Raw genomic sequence first — 26,856 nt, forward strand, 5'->3', positions numbered from 1 at the left:
TCATTCCAAATCCACTATTACTGCTTCGCGATATGTCAAAATGTCTCAGGCCTCGCCAATGTGGCATAAAAACAGATGGGAGTATTTCTACAGTATACTGGCCCTAGGGACAGAGACGGTCACCCTCTGAACTCGCGGCAGCGTGCGCCTCCCTAATATCTAGTTCGCTCGCATTGCCCCAAGCCTGCTTTTCGTTATATTGTGCCTCAGCTAGGGTGCGCTGCGCCGCTCGTATTTTAGTACACTCTAAATACAGCCGCCCTAGCCGTTCCGACAGCAATGACGACAACCAGTGGCCGCGCGCGTGCCTGATACTTGCCGGAAGCACCGAAAAGTCCTGTGTTCACAGCATGAAAATCATGAGAAACTGTGCAGGAAGCGCCGTTGCACAGTCTGCGGAATGTGAACGGCCGCACTCTTTTTCAGAGAACGAATCAGCTCGCTGTTTGTGGCCACTGCCGGAGCACGCATGCCGAAGTCATTCTGGCACAGCGTGGCGCAATTTTGGTCAATTTTCCATCAAAATGGCGCAATTGGCGCGGGATTCCCACCCGTGGTACTAACTTAGAAATTAAACAACAAAACTGCAAAAGAAAAAAAAGAAAAAAAAAACTTTATTTCCACACTTACTTGTGTTGCGGCATCCATTGCCTTTGGAGCATAAGAAACAGCTAAAATAGCATTCAGAAGTTTAAAGGCATTTGCAAAGAGCACTCCTAGTGCTCACTGCAAATGAACCACACAAGCACACGTTTGCACACAAACATACACTGCGACCTCAACGAGCAATCACAGTATTACTCCACATAACTACACACCGTGGAATGGTATTGAACAAAACTTCACTGTTGAGGTCTGCAGGGGATGCACATGATTATAAATGCAACATATGAGATTGAAGCTTTCAATAATTTCACACCACGACACTGCACACCAGAACAAGCTGCTATGCACCTGTGAGTCAGTAGTTCATAACTCAAAAGAAATGAAAACAATAGTTCAATGCAGAATTGTTTCACACAATTTGGTTCACGCCTGTGGTTCCTCATTCCCATCATCGGATGCAGGAGCTTTGGATTTCACCACTGCAGGCAACGTTGGTTCAGCTGGCTCTGCTTCAGATGACCGCAGTGTCTTTGGCATGTAGCTGCAAATATAAGAACAGTGGCTTTGTGAACATGCATGCTCAATCAATATGGCTTTCACTTGCTTGTTTTCACAAGTGAAGCTTCAGCCTGGAGCCTGAAGCCCGTTTGTCAGGGCAACTGCTTTCTTTGAAAGTGTTAATTGCATAGCTCTACAGTATACTGAGTTTGCACATTTCTCATCGCTAATTCAACATCTTCATAAAACTGTTTTATTTCTTCCTCATTGTGACTGGAGGTTGGGGCATAGGCTTGTACTACCTTCATTCGATACCTCCTATTCAGCTTAATTATGACGACTGCTACACTCACATTAATTCTGTAGAACTCATCAATGTTGCCCGCTCTGTCCTTAGGAATTAGAAATCCTACCCCGTATTCTTTCTTAAGTGGAAGACCTCTGCAGCAGAGGATATGGCCATTAGTCAGCACTTCATAAGCCTCCCAAGTTCTAACCTCACTAAGGCCAATAATATCTCAGGCAACGTCTCATAATTCTTCAAACAGCCCTGCTAAGCTAGCCTCACTCGAGAGGGTGCGCGTGTTGAACATTGCCAGTTTCAGTTTCCAGTGGCGACCTGTCCAGATCCAGAGATTTTTAGCACCCTCTGCCGCGTCGCAGGTCTGACCGCCGCCTTGGTCAGGTAACATGCAGGTTACCTGACCAAGGCGGCGGTCAGACCTGCAACGCTAGGGACTGAGGGCCATGGGTTAATTGCAAGAGTCATGAGGGAGGCTCCTTCTATAACTAGCGATGAAGTTAGAAGGGCCTTGCAAGACGTGACCCAGGGAAAAGCGGCAGGAGATGATGGAATAACAGTCGATTTATTCAAAGATGGAGGAGACATCATGCTTTAAAAGCTTGCCGCACTTTATACGCAATGCCTCATGACTTCAACTGCACCAGAGAACTGGAAGAATGCCAATATTATACAGTGGAACCTGGTTGATATGATCTTCACAGGAACTGGGAAATAAAGCGTATCATCCGAAAATCGTATCATCGAATGTGTTATCTAACCAAATCGTATTATCGGGAAAAGAATAAAAAAAAAGTATCATCCCAAAAAACGTATTCTGCAGAATCGTATCAGTGAGGTTCCACTGTACTAATCCATATGGAGGGAGACGTTAAAAAATTGAAGAATTATTAACCCATTAGCTTGCTTTCAGTATTGTGTAAAATATTCACCAGGATAATTTCCAAAAGAATCAGGGCAACACTTGACTTCAGTCAACTAAGAGAACAGGCTGGCTACAGGAAGGGATATTCTACGATGGACCACATCTATGTCATTAATCAGGTAATCGCGAAATCTGCAGAGTAAAGTCAACCTCTCTATATGGCTTCTACAGATTATGAAAAGGCATTTGATTCAGTAGAGATACCAGCAGTCATACAGGCATTGCGTAATCAAGGAGTACAGGAGGCATACGTGAATATCTTGTCAAATATCTACAAAGATTCCACAGCTAGCTTAGTTCTCCACAAGAAAAGTAGAAAGTTACCTATCAAGAAAGGGGTCAGGCAAGGAGACACAATCTCTCCAATGCTATTCACTGCATGCTTAGAAGAAGTATTCAAGCTCTTAGACTGGGAAGGCTTAGGAGTGAGGATCAACGGCGAATATTTCAGAAACCTTCGATTTGCAGATGACATTGTCCTGTTCAGCAACACTGGGGACGAATTACAACGAATGATTAAAGACCTTAACCGAGAAAGTGTAAGAGTGGGGTTGAAGGTTAATATGCGGAAGACAAAGATAATGTTTAACAGGCTGGCAAGAGAACAAGAATTCAGGATCACCAGTCAGCCTCTAGAGTCTGTACAGGCGTATGTTTATCTAGGTCAATTACTCACAGGGAACTCTGATCATAACAAGGAAATTTACAGAATAAAATTGGGTTGGAGTGCATACGGCAGGCATTGCCAAATCCTGACTAGGAGCTTACCACTGCTATTAAAAAGAAAAGTGTACAATCATTGCATTCTACGGGTGCTAACATATGGGGCAGAAACTTGGAGGTTAACAAAGAAGCTCGAGAACAAGTTAAGGACCGCACAAAGAGCGATGGAACGAAAAATGTTAGGCGTAGCATTAAGAGACGGGAAAAGAGCGGTGTGGATCAGAGAGCAAACAGGCATAGCGGATATTCTAGTTGACATTAAGAGAAAGAAATGGAGCTGGGCAGGCCATGTAATGCATAGGGGAGATAACTGGTGGACCATTAGAGTTGCAGAATGGGTGCCAAGAGAAGGGAAGCGCAGTCGAGGACAGCAGAAAACTAGGTGGGGTGATGAAATTAGGAAATTTGCAGGTGGAAATTGGAATCAGCTAGCGCAAGACAGGGGTAATTGGAGATAGCAGGGAGAGGACTTCGTCCTGCAGTGGACATAAATATAGGCTGATGACGATGATAGGCAGGCTAGATATTATATAGCTCAATCCTTTCCAAGGGTCAAAGAGCATAAGTCGGTGTGGAACCTACTCAGTTGTTTTTTTAAACTTCTTTTTCAACTGTCCACAGCCTATCCTGCTTACTTCCTGTTTTCTGGGAAAACTAAACCGGATGCACAATGCCTGCTCACACGTGACCTCTTTGCCCCCTCTTCTATTTCCCGCTAATTAGCCCACCTAATTCCCCCTTTCAAACATTTCCAGCTCCCTGACCCAGCCATTGCCTTACTGTTTTGCACCAACTTATTCTCCTTGCTCTTTACAGTGAATGAGCTATATAAAGCCGTTGTTGCCGAGGCAAAGAGAGGTCCTCTCCCTCATTGAAACGTTGTCTCCAGGCTGAATCATCCCTCGTTTGTCCACTCTTGACCAATTCAAGTCTATGTCTTCCTGTGAACACTGTCTTTCTTGTAATGTGTGCATTTTATGAAAATGAAAACATCTTAGGAATGTTTGCAATTCGAAGAAGAACATTTATCTTTGCCAGGGCCTGAAAAATACAAATACACCTGTAGCAATGTTGGCACAAAGCTGAATCTTGCTGAGTTCAAATCATGCAAAGCAGTCCCAGCTTCTCTAACAGGCTGTTTACAGATTTCATTCCAAAGTAATGCATTTTTCTCGCAGTTGTGTCCAAAAATCCTTATCTTATATCCCTTTGTGACAGTCCCTAACTAGTCTCAGTAAAAACTGCAGTGCTTTGAATAACCTGCACTTTGGTGGGAAGTAAATCCCCAAAGCAGCTAACATTCTAGCCATTAATGCTCATAACAGGCATCAGTTTGCAGGTCACAGAAACAGGAAAATCAGTTGCAGCTGATCTAAATGCAGTGATTTAAATGTGCAAGACAAGGCACACATGAACCATCAGTGATGCAAACCTCACCTCACCAACCTAATTAAACCAACACAAGACAACTGCCCCTTCCTATGTTCTTTTTAAGTATACTTGTCCAACAGCCCACCTGTACCCACCCTATTCACTTGCAAATTTTCTTATTTCATCACTCCATCTGTTTCCCTACTTCCACCGTATGGGTTTCCCTTCTCATGGTATCCATTCTGTTATTCTCATAGAAAACCATCTGCCTGTTCTGAACACTGCATGTCCTTCCCAGATGCCCCCTTTTATTATTCGGCTAGAGCACCCTAGAACATCCTTCCCCCTATTCATATAGAATACCCTACACTGTAGCTGTTCAAAATGCATGTTGCTTTTCTTTTTTTACCTGTGGGCAACACACTTCCATAGGTGTTGCTGCAAATTAAAGCAGCCAAAATGCTGGCATGAAGAGCTGATACGTAAAGATAGAGATGCCAAAGAAAAAGCAGAAGTATTTATGCTTTCTACAAAACATGATCCAGCAAATCCTGCTATGCTCCATATTTTTTAATACTAAATAACTGAAAACTAACATTAGAGGTCTCACACATTCCTGCAATGAAAGATACTGCAGCAGTCTATTTATGGTGCCTTATTCTAGCCTGTTACTGCTAGCCCTGGATAATTTTCCATAGAATGGATGGCCACTACTAAAAAACAGTGAGTTTGGTTCGTAGAGTCTTGAATTCAGACAGGCTGTTCAGTTTGTGTACAATGAATTCTCTACATTTGGTACGCACTTGGGCTGGTTAGTGCGTAACTTAATGTGTGCAAACAGCACAAAGATGGGACATAGCAAAAGTGACAGCGTGTTGTCTACGCAGCAGGACAACATGCTCACACACACACACACACACACACACACACACACACACACACACACACACACACACACACACACACACACACACGCGTAAAGTTTTACGTGTGTGTGTGTTGTGTGTGTGCGTGTGTGTGTGTGTGTTTGCCCCTAGTGTGTGTAAACAATCCTCATATACACATTAACAGTGTTTCAAGCATCACCGACATGAGGTCCAGGGTTAACCAGAGTGGGAAGAAAAACTGAAGCTCACGTTTCCCAGTTGCGGTGGTTCAGTTCTGTGAAGTCATCAACTGAGCAGGCTATGTCCTTCAGGTACCGAGCCAGTCGTAGTAGCTCACGGTCAGTGGATCGGTGACGATGTGCATTCCGGAATGGCTTCACCTGGCAGGACAGCATTTTCATTCAACAGGTGTGAGAATGAAAGGTATGAAGATAACAGTAGCAAAATTTATTTAAAATAACACAGGCATTAGCTTACCCTCAGACCAGACTGTGGGTTCATGAGAAAATTTCTGCGAATGTCATCAATCATGACGGTGTTCTCGGGACGGTAAATTGGAACAAGGCCCCATACCAGTGCCAGTGGTTTGATCTGAAACACAGTATTTATGATGCTGAATGCTCATAGTGTGCAGAAGCCTCCAACTGCGCAAAAGAAAATAATAAATGTATTACAAACTTCATCCTGCTCAGCCATGCATTATGTTATGCTAATGCATGCAAAAAGATATTAAAATTCCTGGGAATGCTGTACAAGGCCTGTATTTCATAAAGAATACGTCAAAGGGCCCCTAATCAAACGCCAACATTTTTTTTCACACATTTCAAATGAACATGCGCAAGGCTACACGGCACAGGGACGCCGCAAATTTCTGTGCTTCTCTCCTGGCCTTTCCGGTGCTTCTCAGCACACCGTGATGTCAACACGGTCCTCCAGGTGATGCCAATAGGGTAAACACTGTCGATTGGTCAACCTATGAGAACCTACGACTTCCAGTACGTGCTGCGTGTTTAGGTTTGTGATTCACAGTGCCACATCGCGTGCGTTTCAAGTACACATCTACAAAAGTAAAATGCACACACATAATGCAAGTCCTTTTCCACACCAACGCAATTCTTCAGCTTTCATTTTTATTAGAGGCAACAGTGATGTAAACCCTGCTAACGGCAATGGCAAGTCTTGGCGAAACACAGCTATATGGTATCACGTTGGAGGTTTGGCAAAGCGCCGGCAGGTAGCCGGGCCTCCTTTGTCCGTTTGCTTGCACTTTCTCTTTTCTATTTGTGCGGTGAGTTGCAGGACCTCTAACAACGTATTCTAAACAAAGTGGGCAGTGATTGCATATCATTCACAACACAGCATCTATCGCGGCACTGCTTCCCAGCAGCACAGGCATGGGCTGGCATGGTAGCGACAGCGAGTAGCTGAAAAATGCTGAGTCGTGGTAACCGGATGTGGACGGTGTTTTGAAACAAGGAAAAAAAAAGTACTAACGTGACACGTTGGTATGATGTAGTGTCACCGTGCCATTTAGAAGAGTTTCAAGGCGTACATGGCAAGGAGAAGAGCGCACTCAAGGAGAGAGACGCGACAGAGAGGGAGAAACAAGCAACAGCCGCATTCTTGATCATCAAGCACCTGTAACTCTGCTTTTATGGCAACATTTTCAAACATTCTTGTAGCTGCATGTTCATATTAGACATGTGCACAACTGCTGTTATATGACAAATTTTTGACCTAAAGGTAGTTTAGGGGCCCTCTAAGGGGGGACATGGGTCTTCGAAAAAATATATATATATACAGTAGAACTCTGCTGATAGGTTTTTCACGGGACCGTAAAAAGAAAACGTAAGAGCCAGAAAAAACAAGAGCTGAGAAACGGGAAAAATTGAGAAATAAGAGTAGTTTTGAATTGCACACAATATTATTTTAATTCTTGCATGTGAAAAAAAGTCGTAGTTTCGCCCGAAAGCCTAAACATTGCTGTATCGGGAAGCGTTGCGCGTACAAACGGACAAACACAGGAAAAAGACGTGAACGGATAGAGCGCATCCGTTCACGTCTTTTTCCTGTGTTTGTCCGTTTGTACGCGCAATGCTTCCCGATACAGCTATGCACCAACTCGCCCAGCAAGAAGTTCTTCTAAACAGCCTAAACATTGATTGCGATAGCAAATTAGTAGACAGCTATACAAAGTAAGGATAGTAGTTTTATCGCCCGGATAAACTTGTAGACATTTGCTTATTAACTATATTAACAAGCATGGTGTCAGCGGCCACAGCAAAAATGAACACATCACACTCGATGAGCGCGGACACGCGCTGTCAAACGCTGGCGTGAAGAAGCGCCGCTGCAGCAGCAAGCAAAGTGATCTTCGTGCTGTTGTCTATCGCTTCAACGCAAACTGAGTGGCGAGAACACACAGCACGCACAAAGCTTTGAGCCGCCGACGCACCTACACTGCCTAGACTCTGCTCCCAATGCAGATCGCTTTCAAGATATGGCCCGTGTGACCGTGCACTGCCAGGCAGTACACAGTTGATGCCAGAGTACAACGCCGCCCACTATCCCTCCCTCCCTCGCTCGCCGGTGCCTTGAGTGCAACAGAAGAAGGCGCGCTTCCTCCCCGCTTTTCTTTCTTGCGCACCCGAGATTTAGCCCACGGTCGTCAGCTCCCCTCGCACGCTTTCACTCGCACGGCGACAGCGTTATCACCTTTGGACTTTATACGGAACATCTATGCGCCAAAACCAATTTTAGGGTCACAACGTGTCATAGACAGCATCTTTTGATAGCAAATACGGATCTTAAAGGTCATGCTTTTGCTGGCGGAAACTGAAAATATGTCATGGGTGTCGCTCCGGCACTTTGGGCGGCCAATCCCATCATCCAGCCACCAAGCCAAGCGACATGAAAAGTCAAAATGGCCGCTCAGGCCGGCACGGGGTGGCAGTTTAACGTATGAAGCGGGAACGGTCCCACAGTTGCGACACAACAGCGGGGTTACCAATGAATTGTGTTCTATGGGAGCTCTGCCGGGACCGGCCGAAAACGACGTAAGAGCCGGGAAAATGCAGCACTCGGGAACGTAACAGCGGGGTATATATATATATTTTTTTAATTTCTGTTATTTTTTTTACCTACATATCATGGCGCACATGTTGACATAAAACTAGCTCAAAACAAGATGTCGTTGAGGAAAATAATGCTGTATTTATACTTCGAACTGCTCAGTTTCACACAAGAAAGCACTGAAAATAACCCATTTTGTGCCGTTTGCCATTCCAAAACCATTTATTTGAGCCAGGCCATCTTGGCCTCGTTGGAAGAGCACCATTCTGGATTGCTTTCCTGTTAAAAATGATTCTTCAATGCTGCTTCAGAAGAAAAGTATATGGTTTTGTAGCTTTAATGTATATTTTTTTATTCTTATTAGGTTTCCGTGTTTTTCTTGAAAAATTATTTTTGCAAGTCACAAATTTTGAGGGCGGCACCGTCTCTCTGCTACTCATTCAATTGTCCCAAATTATTTATTTTTGCCTGTATGGTGGGGTCAGGGTCCAGAACCCCTATAATAATTATAGTATTTTAGGAGAAGGCAACATTTTGAAATCTTGTAGAAATCAATAAAAATTCGCACCTGCAATGTTGCAACTTTATAATTTCATAACTTTGTCTAAAATATAGATACAATCATTAAAATGCCAAGTTGCACTCTTTTGACATTCAGAAATACACCTGCTTCATGTTAGCTCTCTTGCTAGAGTAGCTGGGCGTCCACAACACTACAGAAGAGATTATCCTGACTCGCCGTTGCAACCAGGAACTTCACCTGAGCACCACCACTCAGGGATGCCACATCCCTATGTCGGCCTCTCTGTCTCCACGTCCCCCTCCACCACCTCTACCGCACTTTTGTCATCCTGCAGCGCACTTCTACGAATCGCGCCATTACCTCGCAACATGAATCCCTGTGTACACGCACAACGCTGCACGGCTAGAATCTGCTATTTTCAGCATTTCATCCACACTCATCCAAACCATCATTTCTATTACACAGACGCTAGCGTCTCCTCACTCGGATCTGCGATAGTGGTTCTTTCGGGCAGCTATGCTATTTTCCATAGAGAAGTCCCCTCGGTTACAGATCCCCACACTTGCTGAACTACACGCCATAGTAGCTGCATGCCGCTATCTTCCCCCCAACCAACCGCACCTGCCTATCATTTTCACAGACTCCATGGCTGCCTGTCGCTTCTTATTGTAGCGAGAGCTACATTGGCAGTATTCTTGCCGTTTCGCTGTGGCCGCACCGCGAGCTGAGCCGTTGCCTAGCAACTGCCGCAACTGGCAGCGCCGCTTGCCACGCCATCTGGCATGACGTCAGAGGAGGAGCCGGTGAAACCGCGTTGCAACAACAGAGGAGGAGTAGGCGTTGCATCGTATATATAGAAGAGGTGGCTCGGCGGGACTCGTCGGCAGATATGGAAAGCGAGTCGGAGACATAGGTCGGCAGTGTGGGAGAATACTCACTCTTAATTCTTTCCAGGCCCTGCACTCACTCACATTCACACTCACCTCCACACAAACTCACAGCACTCACTTCCACTCACTCGCACTTACCTCCACTCACGCACACTCACAGGCACTCAATCGCACTCACCTCCACTCACACTCACTGGCACTCACCCCTTTGAAATGAGTGCGAGTGTGAGTGAGTGCACTCATAAGTCACTGTGCCGATCTATACCGCTCACAATTCGTGTATATTCATAACGAAGCTTCCAATTTAACACCTGTTGCATCGGGAGTGGGCCAAGGCAGTGTTTTGGACCCAGTTTTATTTTTAATATACACAAAAGATCTGCCTTCCCAATTACATGGTAACATCCGTCTATTCGCTGACTATTGTATTTCGTACTGCAAAATTAATCACAGTGATAATTACCATATACAAAATTCTGCCTTTTCTTGGTGTCAGGAGTGGTAGATGACTCTAAATGCCCAAAAATCTGTAACGCTAACAGTAAGTAGAAAGAAACAGATATCTGAGTTTACTTACATTAATAATGACGCACTTCGCATTGCCAGCAGACAGTGACAATACTATTAGAAATTGCAGTCACTGGTAACGTTTTTGCGCCGAATCGTTACAAAAGGTAGCACTGTTCCTTACTTCGATATTGGTTTATGGTAAATCTTATAAATCGGGAAAAAATAAGTTTATTGGCGCTTGCCGAATATTAAAAAGATATTGAAGCAAATTAAATAAGGCAATAGTCCAACAACGAGAAAATGCTCTGAAATTTGTGAAGTACAAGTACTGCTGATGGGTACTGGAACAAATTCAATAAAGGGAAGTTTGGCATTCATTTTTTTTAAAGAATATTCAACCTCTTTTCCACCAACTGAGAGAAAAGAGTATTGAAAGAATACTTCACCAATATAAACTGATTTAGTATTGTTCTTAGGTGTTCCTTAAAAAAGTAGCAAAAATATTCTGGGAGTGTACTCACATCGATTACACCATATTTTGATGTGTGCAAGGTGATCATGGCTGCAGAGTCCAAGAGGAATGCAATCTTGTACTGTTCGTGGCGAGTCACGCCAAGCTCCCAAAGCTTGGCATCAATCCACTTCATGTTAGTTGCAGCTGAAAATGATGCAACGAGCACTTAGATGTACAAATTATCAGGAACACTATTTTTTACATAATTACAGCAAATGCAGCTAAAAAAAAAAAAGAAAAATATTGAGAAAGGGAACAGCATACCTGTACTTTCAGATATCTTAACTGTTTTGTTACCGTGCCTATAGAAATCAATCAATTCAATTGACAGTTTTTCTGCACTTTGTTAAACATTTCCATTGGGATTCTTCTACTAGCAACAACATTGCACCATCTGAAATGATGACTGAACTTTTGTCAGATTTGACAATTTCTGGCAGATTGGAGATTTTGGAAAAAATAAAACTTCAACTGGAGGTATCGTCGAAAGCTGCCTCCAGTGCTCCTAGCACTTCTTCAATAAAAAGACAACATTTGCACTTTCGTCAACATAAGTCACAGCAGCAGTGAAGACACGGAAGCTTCTCTAGGGTTGTCAATTTTCCAATCTGACATATAGGCTGCATTAACGATGTCTAATTATCGGGTTTTACGTGCCAAAACTACCATTTGACTATGAGGCACGCTGTAGAGGGGGACTCGGGATTAATTTGGACCACCTGAGGTTCTTTAACATGCAGCTAAATCTAAGTACACGGGTGTTTTCTGCATTTTGCCCCCCATCGAAACGCAGCTGCCATGGCCCATTAACGATGTCTCAAACAACAGTAGATGCAGGCATGAGTGCATGTTATTTTGATAATTGTGTACAACTAATATCATGAGCAACTTTACTCCCCTCCTCCCGTGGGTTGCTTTTACCCATCAGTGCTTCGACAGTGTATGTACAAATTATGAGCAATCCTTCCTGTCGTGTGGAGTCTTCCCTCACACAAGAGCACATATCTGATTTCATACCGACCTTCGACCGAAGCTTGACTCTGACATTTTGAACACTGACTGAGCATGTGCCCTTATTCATTACTGTACAATATGTACAACACTCAACATTACTGTACAGCACTGTACAGGAACTGAACAAAGCGTGTGGAGGCTCCAGCACCACTTGAACGCACACTAGACTACCTTGCCTGCACAGAAAAGCTGATCGAACACAATATTCAACTATGAGGAGACTTCTGCATGCTCGCTGACCTGACAACCATTGCTTCATAAGCCTAAAGAATGCTGTTAAAAACCACAGAGGAAGATTTTTTAGGAGTAGAAACTCCCGTCAGCGCGGGCACTCGCGTGCGACCATATAATGTCACATTAGTACGCACCGACGGGGGCGCATGCAGTGGCGGCGCCCTGCGGTGCGTCATGCAAGCAGCAGCGAAAAAAAAAAACGAAAAAAAAAAAAAGCGGAAGCACGGCGGGCTGCTCAGGCGCGTTCTCTTCGTCGGCACCCCTGTCTCCCGCTGAAAGCAGACGCCAAGCAGACGACACGGGCGTTCGCTTCAGCGTGCACACCGTAACGTTGTTTTTGTGGGCCTTTAAGTCAAACAGCAACTGTTCTTGTCGGTGTCTGTTCGAGGGCCATAATACTAACAGCGCTGATACGTGCAGTGTATCCTTGTTCGTAATTTGCTAGCCTAAGATGGGACGCAAGTGGGACGCGTGAGTGCCCTCAGTAGAACTTGTGAGGCGCGCGGCCGAACGGGAGCAACACACGTGACCGGTTGCCTTCATTTCGTTTCATTTATCATACCCTCAAGACCACAAGGTATTACAAGGCAACCAAGATGGCAATTATTTCTTTCTCGGCCGCCAGCATGATAGTGGCTCCGCGGGCTTGTGACATTTTCTGGTCGCCGCAACTGGCGGAGTTTCCACTCCTAAAGGTTTCTTGCTCCGTGTTAAAAACAAACCAGGCACCTGCTGAAATGAGTAAAAACAAATGCTCCCTGTACAATAGGAACTTGTCCGTTTTTACATTTGCAAAGCTACTGCTTTCTTCATAGCCTGGGCATTACTATGGCTAGTATTGACGCCAACAAATCCTCATAAATATCTTTTGTGTGATCTGACTTAAAAAGGTGGCAACTAGGCACCAGGTGCATATTTTGTACATTCCGGATTTTTTCACTCTCAGCACTTATACTAAAAATAGCAAATTATTACTTTCATAAGTGTTCCTCAAGGTGCTTCTTCGAAGTTTCACATAAGAATTGTTAAAAATTGTCTGAGTAGTTATTAATGCTATATATCCATTTAATTAGAGGAACAACAACAAGCTTCTTAGAGTAATTTGCGTCCCACAAGCGTTGGCAATAGCACCTCAGTTTTGCGTAGGAACAGTTTCATATCTATGGCAGAGCCAGCGATGGAAGGGTTGTTAGCGTTTGATCCTATGGATGTAGGCAGTTTGTCGGAGAGCATGTTGCCTCTGTGCCCTGGAACTCAGCATATTACGATATGTTAAGCAGTGTAAGCTTTGCATAAAGCCAAGTGAAGCTTAGTATTTACAGGATTCATATGTTTCTGTAGCAATGATAGAGCTTTAACAACACTTAATGAGTCAGTATAAATAACTAAATAACTGCCTTCTAAGCTGGATATTGTTGATGTACTTTAGAGCCAAGAGTAGGGCATAGGCCTCAGCCATAAAAATACTTGTTTCCGGGTGCAGAGCAACGGATTCCATGAACGATGGGCCCACCACTGCACAGCACCGGCAGGCAACTCTGATGCATCCATGTAGAATTCTGGGCATGAGTATTTTGCCCGAAGTTCAAAGAAGTGCATTTGGATGCGTGTGTCTGGGGCATGCTTTGCAACTTCTACAAAAGACAAGTCACAATCTATGTGCTGCCACTGCCATGATGGTAATGGCTTTGTTGGAGCCATTAGGCTCAATAAGTGGGACACTTATTTCGTCGCTAAGGTTCCTCATGCACAGAGAGAAGGGCTCTCTCACTGCAGGTTGGTTGTGGGACAGGGTGGCGTTGGGCATATCGCTTATGGTTGAATAAGTGGGATGTTCATTGTTTTCATGTTCCATATTTGCACGATTGTAACACTCACCTTTTTTTAATAAAAAGTGTGTTCAAGTTTGCATGTGCATTACAATCGTAACCAATTCTACTCAAAATCAAAAACGAAATCGCTTTTTACTAAAAAAGAAAGCTCAATGCAAGGTAGCTAGCCACACTGCCATCCAACGGAAATTATTTTATGCCTTGGTTTGCAGTCGCCATCTTCCAATTTGCTGTACATGTGGCATTTCTAATGCATTAGATAGAAATCAAGATTACTTTCTGTGGTTGGTAGACAGCGGAAAGGAGGTGTCGTCGGACACCGATAGCGACTAGCCGCTAAGATACAGCTGGGTGCGTGTCTGTGAGCCTTTGTATGTCCCATAAACTTGTTTCAACACAGTACGCGTCGACTCAGGTTTCGTTACTTGATGTGCGCGGTATAATTGGCACCAAGTTATTTTTGTTTATGTTTGGGCGGTAATATAACAGCGTGTTACAATCGGGGGCACGTTAGAATCATGCAAATACGGTGTTTTGAGAAAATACATGAAACTAGAGTACGACCTTTGAAGATGAAGTGACCATTCATTAGATCCTATGTAGAGCCTCTCTACAGGACTTGTCCTGAAGGCACTGGTCGCCAAGCGGATACCCATATGGTGAATAGGGTCAAGCATCTTCAAGGCGCTTGGACTGGCAGATTTATACACTAAGGCCCCATAGTCTAAGCACGTACGTACAATACTTTCGTACAGATTCATGAGGCACTTCCTGTCACTACCCCACGTTGTGTACGATAAAATTTTTAGAACATTCATAATTTTTAGGCATTTGTTCTTAATATATTTTAAAAGGGAAATAAACATTACTTTTGAGTCTAGTATGATGCCTAAAAATTTGTGTTCCCTGTTCACACATAGGTGCTGTCCGTGCAGCACATTATCAGGACCTGGGACCAGGCCTCTATTTCTTAAATAAGGACGCAGGAGCTTTTAGAAGGATTTAGCCTAAATTCACTTACACTCTTTATTGAGGCCAAGTTGAACCTGTCATGCGCAGACAGCAAGATTGCAAGATTTGAATCCTATGTGCACGTCATCAACAAATAGAACATACTTCGTGGAATGAACGACCATAAAGAATTCATTTTTACAATAAAGAGAATACAACTAAGCACTCCATCCTGTGGTACCCCAGTTTCTTGACTGAAAGGACTGGATAGAGCATTGCCAACTCTGACACAAAAGGTACTGTAACTTTCTATTACATTAAGCATGTTGCCTCGAATACCTATTTCTGAGAGGTCTCGCAAAATTCCAAAGCACTAGGTAGTGTATAAGCCTTTTCCATATCAAAGACACCCAAGGCACCCACCAAGATAATATGAAAATAAAGGAGAAGTGGAATGCAGCAACAACAAAAGATAGAGCACTTTGGGGCCACAATAAATATGAGGTGGTGCGTGGAATCTGGAAAGGAATAATGGTGCCGGCGCTAACGTTCGCAAATGCCATTCTGTGCTTCAAATCGGAGATCTTGTCGGGGTTGGAAGTCAACCAAAGATTGGTAGGCCGGTTGGCTTTGGGAGCCCACGGTAAAACACAAAGGAGTCAGTGCAGGGTTACATGGGTTGGGCCTCTTTTGAAGTCAGAGAAGCGCAGAGCAAAATTAGTTTTGAAGAAAGAAAGACTCGGGAACATGGATCAAAATAAATGGGCAGCTAAAGTGCACAAGTATCTGTACTTAAAAAAGCGTAGACACAGACTGGAGGAAGAGGCCAAGAAAGTTGGCAATGAAGTACAGGGTAATTGAAAGTGTAGATAGACAACCAGGAGTAATCGGAAAGAAAGAGAAACGGAGACAGGGAATAGTATGCAAAGAATGGAAACGAAAAAGACCGTGGAGATTCACAAGAATGAGAAAAAAAGAAATTAGAAGGGAAAATTGTGCGATAACACGAAGGGAAATTCCTTGCTATTTGAGGCTCGAGCTGGTTGCCTCAGGACAAAAAACATACTGGAGCAAATATTTGCAATTAGATGAGGCATGTGTATGCTGCAGCAAAAATACGGAGACCATGCAGCACATCCTAATGGAATGTGAAGGGATTTATTCAGCGAGACCAGTACGTAACGTGCAACCTCCAGAAGCGCTTGGATTTAAAGTAGACGGAAGTATCAACCGGTCACAGCAGTCGAGATAAGCAAGAGATGTTTAGAGTATTGGTAGAAAAAAAATCAGGGAAGAGACTGATACGACCGGATCCATTACAGGCAAAGGTAGCGGTGCAAGGTAGATAGAGAAGATTAAAGAGATGTATACAAGAATGCTAGAAGGAAAAGCATTGATAGCATACCTGAGTAATTCAAGCAGGCTAGGTGACGATTTGTCTCAGCCCCAGTTTCAAGGGGATGCCAATAAATCATCATCATGTACCTTTGTTAACTGTGGAAAAGGCTGGACTAACACACGTGTCAATAAATGGGCACAGAATTTCAAACTCGATCACTGCTTAGTCAGTGCCCTATATTCAAGAATGTCCTCCCAGCAGCAGAATTCCAGCATAACTCGGCGGCATATTACTGTAGCCAATGTGCGTCTCGGCGATCAACCCGAGACAGCTTCTGCAGGTGTTCTTTGGTTTCTGCTTCTTTTATTTTGAGAACAAAAGAACTGCAGACCAAATTCAATCGCGATACCCACACCACTGGGTGCCAGAGCGTGAAAAGCAAGATGTCCGATGTGGTTTCGGACTGTTTCAGAACAGAGGACGCAGCGGTGGCCCCACAATTCCAGAACTCACACAAGCCACGCCAATGGTAGTCGCTGTTGGTGAGAGGGGCTTAGAGGCAGCAATTTCAAACTGACGTTTAAAATGTGCACTGAGAGCTATTTTCTTGTGTGCATAACCATATTGGCCCCTCTACTCTGTTACAACGATAAAGTGAGTATAGTTGTCATGGCCCCTTTAAGACAACTCTGTTCATATTAATTCCTGGATCCAGTTTGGGGACATTTAAGTTTCACATCCATTCATTGAAATATTGTTAAGCTTAATTAATTTTTATGTGCCGTGTGAAATGGCAAAGAGGCACCTAAAGATGCATGGTAAAAGCAGCTGAAGTCGCTGATATTTGCTATACATGTGTGCTAAGGGGGCATGTGGGAGTAAAAAGAAGGTTTTCACCAAAAGTATGCAGCCTTAGATTTATGTTGTCTTAGATTCCTCAAGGCTCAAGTAATAAAGAAGCTTCTCACCAAGTTTGGTTACTATCTGCGCTGTAGAAAAGAATAAAATTATCTTTTTTCACATGATGTTACCGTGCGCGTGCTGCTGAAAGCACCCATGAATGCTGTTGTCAAAACATGGCTGCACAGTACAGAAGGAAATGAATGTGGAATTAATGGCTTGTTTGAAAGATGTTTTTTTTTTTTTTTTGCTTTTTAGCCATAGGCTATTTTAGCCATGATAGGCTGCAGCATAACGTGCAGAAAAAGTGCTAGAGACAAGTAATATTTTCAGCGGTGGCGAGACAGGATGAGTGGCAAACCAAAATTTAAACTTGGTTTGTTGGAAAGACAAAAAAAAAAGTGTATTTTCAACCATGGTGAGTCTGCCTTGACTGGAAAACCGATTTAAACTCAGACAGGAGGGTTACTATCAGATTACAATCGGGATAAAACATAGGTTTATGCTCACATGTTATAAATGCCAGGACACATCGTACTGCCTTTAGGAGAGACATTGCAGAAGAGCTTGTTCCTCTATACAACAAGCTTAGCCCTTCACAATGTTCCAGAACACAGATGCAAAATGCAAACAAATTATTCATTCCGTTAGTGTAGAAGAGGTGCCCCAAGACCGAATTCACGTCCTTGAGAATGGTGGAGACTAATACCCGTGCCACACGGGCAAAGTAAAGTGCACTTTGAGTGAGTGCACTTCAGCGCGCTGAGTGTCACTTTGGCAGCACGCTGCTACACGAGAAAGAAAAGTGCTCTTTCAAATTGATGGCCATGGTGAACGGGAGTCAGGCGGGAAAGCATATATTTGCTAATATAAAAATGTGTGCACGAAAACAGTTCATTACTGTTAGAAGCAACATTTAAAATCCACCTTTACAAGCGCCTGCAACGATGGCAACTTGACCAGCAACAGTCAAAACGACTCGATCTGCCCAACAACTGCGCCGCGCCGCCATTACCCGGCGTGGTCGTGAACAGCCCGAGAGCGAGAGTAATTTTTTTATGTTCTTGTTTTTTTTTTGCGGTGTGGCACAGTTTATCATTTTGTAACGTTAGCAATTTAAAACAATGTTATTAAAAATTACTCCTGACTCTGCTTTCAATAATAATTTACTTATTTCTTACTCATTGCTAACGAGCCTACACACTTCGCCGCCGCGAAGTGTGTTCGCCGAACACACTCGCTAGCGAGTGTGCTCTGCAGTGAGTGTCACTAAGCGTTCCCGTGTAGCAGCCTGCAAATGACACTAGCTGCGAAGTGCACTCGCTCAAAGTGCACTTTACTTTGCCTGTGTGGCACGGGTATAAAGCAGCCTTGGCTGTGCTTTAGGATGCAGGTGGCAAGGGTGCAGGTGACAAGAATGCAGGTGGCATCAAGAGAGTTTTCTAGAAGCTGGAACTGGCGACCGAGTATGGAGCACAGACAAGTAAGCACATTGAGGAAGCCGCTAAGGAGAGCATCTCACAAGCACTTGGCAGCTCTAAAGTTTAAGGAAACAGGAGAAAACTTCAATCAGTTGCCGCTCAGCAATGTCAAGTAGAACAGGAGGACCCAACATATGCAGCAGAGGCCTTTAATTGATCACTAATGCCAGAGAAATAAATTAGCATGCTTTGAAATTGTTTGAGTTCTCCCAGTTCACACTTTTTTGCCAAACTCAGCACCCAGGAAAACTATCCTTTCCTAACTGTACTGCCAAAACGTGCTTTCAAGGTGGTTTCTAGACTGAAATTTAGCGAGGAACAAGACTATGTGCTTCCTGAATTTCGAAATCGCTTTGAAAAAAGAAAAGAAAATCTGATTTTTGACACACACTGCAAAGAAGTAAAATTTTGTTTTCAAATGATGCAAGCTTATATAGAAGCGCATAAATGGCAAGCAGCTACCCTAAACCCTTTGAGGGTCGAATTTTTTTGCCAAATGTGACCCCCAGGGTTGATTTTTTTTATTGCCGATTTAAGTTCTTCGAAAGAACCTATTTCGAAAAAATATGGTCGTAATTTTTTTAGAGTGACAGTAAAGTGAGGAAAAAATCGTTTGTGTTGCAAAATACACAATGTTTATTCACGAATAAGAAGGTAAGCGCACTGAAAAATGATTGTGTGCACGTCCGGAAACCGAAACAAGTGAGAAGCCTTCGTCTTATCACCAAAAAGGTGTGATAGAGCTTTGCGGTCTCCAAAAAAGGAAACGCAGTCACCCTTTGAGAGATTTGAAACCAGATAGCCATCAGTTTAGTGCGTGCAACAAGCGGATCCGCCGCAGGCGAAAACCGTAACTTGCCGCCGGTGCTGCGCGCGCGCCCGGATGCGCAAGCGATAGCTGACGTGCCGTTGCCATTAAAAAAAAAAAAAACGGAGAGGCATTGGCGCCAGTAAAAAATTCCACGTGTTTCCATCGAGTGGCAGCACATGCCAAGCGAAAGAAATGACCGAAAGAGGTGCGGTTTTTAAATGTACAAGCGATAACGTACATGTACGTCATTGACCACTTTGAAGGTGTTCGCGGAGGACGTGCATGTACGCCATTGACCCTGAAAGGGTTAACCTGTACTATAGGCCATACCATGAAGTATCAAGAAAAAATGAATATTTCAACTATTTTTGGAGTGATAGTTCTTTTAAGCCGGCACGCTTAGTTGTGCAATGTGATGACCGTAATTTCTTTTTGCTGCCACTAGAATAATAGAATTTCTAATATATTCTAATGGCAGTAAGTTTATTCATCCCTGAAAATTTCCTCAAAACAGAAGCACTGGTTCGAAAGGTGATGCTTAGGGCAGAATCCCCACTTAACATTAAATTGAGCATATGAATGAATCTCATGATGTTGAGGCAATATATGGAAAACAAAAAAATGTGCAGATCCCACGCACTGCGGAAATCGATGTTATGTGAAGCTTTTCGCAGGTACCTGGCTTCTTTTATCTGGGGTTTTACGCGGCAAAAATTGTGAGGCACGTTGTAATGAAGGGCTCCGGATTAATTTTGACCACCTGGTGTTCTTCAACGTGCACTGCAAACGCAAGCACACGGGCGTTTTTGCATTTCGCCTCCATCGAAATGCGGCCGCCACAGCCGCGATTCGATCCCGCGATCTTTTGCTCAGCAGCGCAACGCCTTAGCTAACTGAGCCACCACGGTGGGTGAGGTCCCTGGCTATCCAGCATTGTTTGGGGAGTCACAAAGCGTTATCAGGCGGAGCACCGTGTTCGTTCAAATTGAGTAGATGTGCGAGTGATGATGTGGACAACTGCAGCAAGACACCAGTAAAGAGTAACTGCGGTCGCTAAGAACAGACAGCCACAATAACACAGCAACTGCATTCAAGTGAGGCCATGAGCCAGCAGGCGAACCCCGTATTACTTCTAAAAGGTGTGAGAACTAGATTATACAGCTTTGCTGTCTTTGATGCCTCAGTTGTCAAATTTGCAAATATCTGTGAAGGATTTTATTAAAGAGGCCCAAAACGAGGCAATACAGGACCCTATCTCCCAACTTATTGCAAAATACCTGGTATGAGGCAAAAAAACACTTCGCATTAAATGTGCACATACAAGATGGTTCTCAGACTGAGGACCATGTGGCAACAAGAGAGCTTGAAGAGCAAAAAATGCATCATGCTTAGCATGAAGTATGATACAAATTCCCTAATTTACATGGACATTTCGAAGTTTTTTACATAGTTGTATAAATATTTATGTGCTAAAGCTGTAAAAGCACGAGAGTAAAATGCAGCACTACAATGAACTAGAGTAGAGTGCATGCCGGCTACTTTGTAGCTATTTAGACAAAGATTAGATGTGGTATGTAGAATATTTTTTCTTGCTCCAAGAGTTAAAATGAAGCAGCAAAAACAGCTAGCAAACCTGTGCCATCATGGCAGACAGAAGGCAAAAAAAGGAACAGGCAAGAGGAAACCGACAGAGTTCATCATGGACTGTTTGCTAATGTTACCTTTTCCAACTTGTATAAATAATGTACTTCATGTCCAATGTAACAACCATGGCCTTTTATTCTACATGGCATGCTTCCACATTATGCAAATCCCAACCCATCTTTTCTTGGTCCCCAAGCTCAAAATACCTTCGAAAGAATGTTATGCTGAACTGTAGGAGATTCACGAAGATGAAAAATAGAACAGGTGACATCAAGAAAAACGTACTCCAGAAAGTCTCTTGAAAATGGAAGTACGGCAGAAAATAGCGCTGCCAGTACAGTGGACCACTTTGGGATATTGCTTGAAATGTTTTAGAATGAGTAGTAAAGATTTTAGAATAAATATAACATTTTTTTATTGTTCCTCGAATTAAATGTGTTTATGCTGCAGCTTACATGAAAAGTACAACTTGTACAGGCACTATGGCTATTATGTAGACTACATTGAGAATACTCACACCAAAATGCAATGTCATAGTCCTCGTATGCTGATGTTAGAAACTCATGAAGGAATGGTCTCATCAGCTCGACTATGGACTGAGCAGTCGTTCGATGATCTGCAATCAAGGATGGAAAATGTTAGGGGCTCAGAATGGTACTTAATTAAGCTGAACATGAAAAACTTTGCATGTGCTGTCGGGTACAACATAGGAATGCTTTCAAAAGGAGTATAAACAGCTTTTACATGTTCTCAGTATTAACCCTTTAGCCGCCAACCCCGAGCTTTACTCCGAGTTTGTACCAATATCGCCAACGACAAGTCACACTCGTCCGGCCCGATTTTTCGCTCCTTCCGCCGCCAAAGACGTATCACTGTCGTCAATTGCTTTGCTTGCAATTTTTAACCCTAGATGTGAAAAACTGCCTTTCACGCGTGTTTTAAGCCTGGCAACAGGCATTTCATAATGGCGCTTCGCAAGAAGAATGCTGGTGGTGGCGATTGTGCTTCTCGGAGCAGTACAGAAAGCAGCGTTAGTGACAACATGGAATTTGTGTCCGACAGCAACTCGGACGTTGTCTTTACCCTGGATATTGCTTCAGATGACGAGAGCGACGGCGATGACAATGACGGCGATGACAACGACGGTGACACACTGAGCAGTGCACGTGTGTGGCAGCGCGTGAACACCAATAACCCCGGCCACCTGTGCCTCCACGGTTTGCCTTCTCTTCAGTGCCCGGAATCTTGCGGCAGCCCACTGACGAGAATGACATTCTCGGCTGGTTTCATGTATTTTTTGACTGGGGCATCATTGACCTAATCGTCACGGAGACGAACCATTATGCGGTAGCGTACTTTGCTGCTCGGTGTGCCAATCTACACAGAAATCAATGATGCAAAATATATTTTCAGAATCAGAATTGCATGAAAAAATTTATACGACTTAAAAAAAAATGGCAATGTTGGTACATTTTTCGGAAGTTAAATTGGCGATTAAAGGGCTAAAAAAAAAAAAAAGAAGAAAAAGCTCAATTTCACTCATTACACAAGCAGAGATGGCCAGAAATAAACTCCAGATTTGAAATTGGCACACCAGCCTTGCAGTGAACACTGCATTAGAATAAGTGAATTAGCAGATGGGGTAGCACAACATACAAATAAGTTCACTTTTACAATGCAATAAAGTGATTTACAAACGAGAGTAAAGCTCAAACAATGCAAAAAGATAATTCCGACAGAACCCATCTGACGATGAATGCCCGACATTATTGCGATCATCATTGAAGCAATGTAGCGACACACTGCGTCTTGAACGTATTAAACGCATGCGTCTTTAATGTTAACAATATTGCTATGTTAGCAAGCCTTGTTACTGTTTTCTTTTTCTTTTACACGTGAATTTTGCTTGATATATTCCACATCTTCCTTATTCTATTTTCCGCATTTTGCAGTGGTCACTCGTTCATCAACTTCTGGTATTTGTCATTTTTTTTTTTTCCCCTCTCGCGAGAATGGTTGCAAGTGCTCATATATGCGTATTTTGTTCCTGATGCCTTAAACTCCGTGTGATACTAATCTAATGTTTGTTAAGTTGTATTCCTTCAGTGTACCTTCCATTAATCTTATTTGGTCATCGCTTTCATTTCTTTTTCTGATCATTGCATTTGTTGCATTGCTTTTGTATTTCTTTTTCATGTGTGTGTGTATATATATACATACGTGTATATGTAAATATTTATGTATTCTGCCCCTCCTGCTTGGGCCCCCATTTGGGCCTGCAGTATTGAATAAATAATAAAAAATAAAATAACTACATTGCCAAATCCTTCTGTGTAGCCGACTCGCTCATTCTCTGTTACCAACATCTTCACTTCTCTGCAGCTCAACGTTCCTTGCTCAATGCACGCTCCCAGTCCCATTCTATTCAATTCACTTCTTTCTGCATACTCGGCTGCTTTTGATGCTCACTTTTTCACTTCTCAATCACCGACTTCTTTGATTTTCTGTTGCCAACTTCACTTCTAGCCTCTTGTGCTGCTTGTCTATCCGGGCACCTACCCAGAGGCACATACCCACTCTAGAGGATCAGCCAAGAATGTTCACCAGCTAGTGTCACATCCCCAGTCGCACATATCCCATGACCCAGGTTGTCTATTCTTGCACATACCCAGTGGTCAAAGTAGGCTTGAAAGACGTTAAAAATGAACGAACACACTGAAAAGTGTGAGAAGTCCCAGAGAAGTCTAATCACATTACTAGAATGTTGCATATCACCTTCAGGCACTACAAGCACAATTGAGCACGCATAGGTAGTGCATTAAAATCAAAAGCACCGATTCAGATTATATAATATTTAAAATATGTGGCAGACATCGTGAAGCACTTCTGATTGGGCCTGAGCTGCAAGTTTGAATAATAAGTGTAAAGTGTTTTAGTGAAATGAGTTGAAAGTTAGGTGACTGGATGTTTGCCCTCGCAGTGTCAGTTTCTTTTCATGTAGCGGGTTCACTTCTTTGCCTTTAAATTTTCACATAGCGGGTTCAGTTATTTCACTGTTTTCACAATGTTTTACATCAGGCATATATTTCAAGTGTGTGAATAGTTGCTTTACAAGCAAGCCAGACATGAAACAGTTGAGATTCTCATAACTGACGTCTCTGTAAGCAGTTCTCACATGGTGTCTACATTATGTTAACTAGAGAAAACTCTTTGAAGAATAAAAAATTCCCAATTTGTTCTGCAGCTGTTCGGTTTCCACGATTCTGAAGGCACAAGAAATGCGATGAAACTAAATGTTCAATGGATAGAATTAATTGGCACTTGAAGGAGATCCAATGGTTCAAGTTTGCACATTCCAAATTAGTGAATTAAGACTATGAGTTTCTGATGTTATTTGAACTTATTTCAGCACCATTTTTTTTTAATTTATCCAAACCGGTGACCTATCTCCACTCTTTCATGCATGATGACTATGCAACACAATATAGACTAGACTAGCCCTGGGCTCTTGCTATGCTGATCTACAGTCCTAGGCCTGTGATACCCATGTTGTGGAAATGACAATTTACAGGCCATCAGGCATAATTCTTCGACCAATATAGTTTAACAATGCACACAGAGGATGCATCACAACAGGTCATGTTTAATGCAAATCTCACTCACGGGTGAGAACTGTGATGATAACCAATATATTTATATTATGTCCCTTGTCATGCATTTTCCCTATGTTCTATCCATCAATGGCCTAAGAGCACTTGACAGCAATTGAAATCATTCTATTAGACATGTTTGTTCTGCCCCACACAATACCAGATAGAGTACAAACTTGCATATACCCAGCAGTAAAACACTTCAAGTGGCATTTTCATGCGGCAATTTTTTAAGTTTCCTAGAGGCAGTACCTTACATTTGACAGCATTGTTTTTTTACTGTTTTCTCACAACTAATAGATAAAAAAATAACACAAAGTTCAGAAGCTGCTTTTGGTGGACTTGCCATAGATGGTGTAGTCGATGTCAAGCACAAGCAGCCGTTTCCCTGGCCTTGATTCATTCAGCCATTTGACTTTGTAGCTTTTGATTCGCTTTTGAATTTTGTTTAGGAACTCTTCGCGGTTTTCAATTGGTACATCCTTGTCATCTTCGTCATCATCCAAGTCATTGATTACATCTGGAAGGTCATCTGGTGGAGTAGAAGCATCCTGAATACTTTTTTCCAGGCTTCCAACCATCATGATCTTGGAGTTGGGCTCTAGCTTGAGATCTGTAAGACGCACCGATTCTGCTACTGGCTTTCCTGGGGGAGGGGCAAGGGGAGAGATAAGAAAATGGGTCACACGAGAATTTATATATATATATATATGTGGCTGAAGCGAGCAGAGAACATTTCTCTGTTATGCAAGAATGTTTTAGGCAACCAGCGCCTAGAGCCTCTTCCCGATTATATTGCAGGACGATGCAGACACGCGCCCCAAGCCCACACATTTTTCAATATTTCAGCCACTAATTTTGATTACATAAAACTTTACAGAATCGAGCACTGCGGTTTAATTTACCAAGTGCGCCACATGACGAATCCCTTGTTGTCTATCAAGACAAATGTTCAAAATTAAGAATCGCTTAGAAAGCAAATTGCGCCAAGGTTTAAATTCTGCAAAGGAAGCTAAAGTTGCAGGCTGCTGCACAAGCAGGCTGGCAAACACGGCCGGAAAATCTCCAGCTCGAACTAAACACTACATTAAGCCAGAGAGCTACAAAACGCATATAGAACGCAACGTCGCGTTGCACTGAACGCAGATTTTGGCCCCAGAAATAGCATTCAGTCTTCTCAATAACTGTGTTTTAATTAACTCCCAGACAAACACGTTTAAACTTCCCAACGAACGAACCTATTAACTGCTCAATGCACTAAAAGTTAACGCATATCCGATTATCGTTGCACGACGTAGCGTTGACACCCCGACGCGTTCAGAAAGCTCCAAGAGAGCTGCTCCAAACTGCAGAACAGATCGCAAGCACAGAACATTTCAGCGGAAGCAAAAATCTTGCCGACCAAACATACTGAACGCCAGCAGAAAATCCCTGCTTGAACTTAACGCAACTAGGAAAGCACAGCGTTCACACAACACGAGATCAAGCCACACTTTGAACAATGTTTGCACTACAAGTAGCATTCAATTTTTATCCACAGCGTGTTTTGACATGCAAACATACAAGTTTACAAGTTAGTTTGATCCAGTTTGAACCATATTGTTCTACGAGGTATAGCGACCACGACGCGTTCGAGAGAAGGGAAAAGGAAAAAGACAAACTTAAAAACCTCCACGACAGAAACTTGAAACTACAGAAATAACAGATCCCAAGCCCACAACATTCAGCAACGAAATCAGCAAGTCTTTCCACCCAAGTCGGTTGGCAAACGTCGGCAGAAAATCCCAGCTTGCACCTAAACATCACTTCGAACGCACAAATAACCAACACCACACCAATTACCTTTACACTTGACGCCGACAAGTTTTTGTCGCTCAGGAAGCACCCCAGTTTTTTCAAAAATCGCGTGCTTCAAGTCCATCACGCAAGCGTGCAGCGGCAAGTCCGGAATCAAATATTCCTTTCCAGCCCATTTTACTGTAAGGTTCACCGTGGACATCGTTCACCGGCTCGATTAACTGACCTCACATGCGGAATGACAGAACCGATATGATAACGGTGACTACATATATACACAGACGCGGCCAGAGACATTGAGCACTGAATGGCGGAATCCTGGGAGTTCGACGGCGATGATGATGATAATGTTGAATGCGCAATAGGCTCAATACGCACCTAGC

General features: G+C 43.2%; 1 protein-coding gene across 1 annotated transcript; it reads right to left on the reverse strand.

The window, feature by feature from the left end:
• Window positions 1-595: 595 nt before the first annotated feature.
• On the reverse strand, window positions 596-26,808 carry LOC119458118 (ubiquitin-like domain-containing CTD phosphatase 1). The gene is made up of 7 exons (XM_037719943.2): window positions 26,519-26,808; window positions 25,023-25,322; window positions 21,544-21,642; window positions 10,828-10,964; window positions 5,789-5,902; window positions 5,561-5,691; window positions 596-1,147 (listed from the first exon to the last, which is right to left on the reverse strand). Exons 1-7 carry the CDS (start codon window positions 26,673-26,675, stop codon window positions 1,030-1,032), a joined length of 1,056 nt encoding a protein of 351 aa, XP_037575871.1. The 5' UTR covers window positions 26,676-26,808; the 3' UTR covers window positions 596-1,029.
• Window positions 26,809-26,856: the final 48 nt, after the last annotated feature.

Source organism: Dermacentor silvarum, chromosome 1 (genome assembly GCF_013339745.2).
Source record: "Dermacentor silvarum isolate Dsil-2018 chromosome 1, BIME_Dsil_1.4, whole genome shotgun sequence".
Taxonomy (NCBI): domain Eukaryota; kingdom Metazoa; phylum Arthropoda; class Arachnida; order Ixodida; family Ixodidae; genus Dermacentor; species Dermacentor silvarum.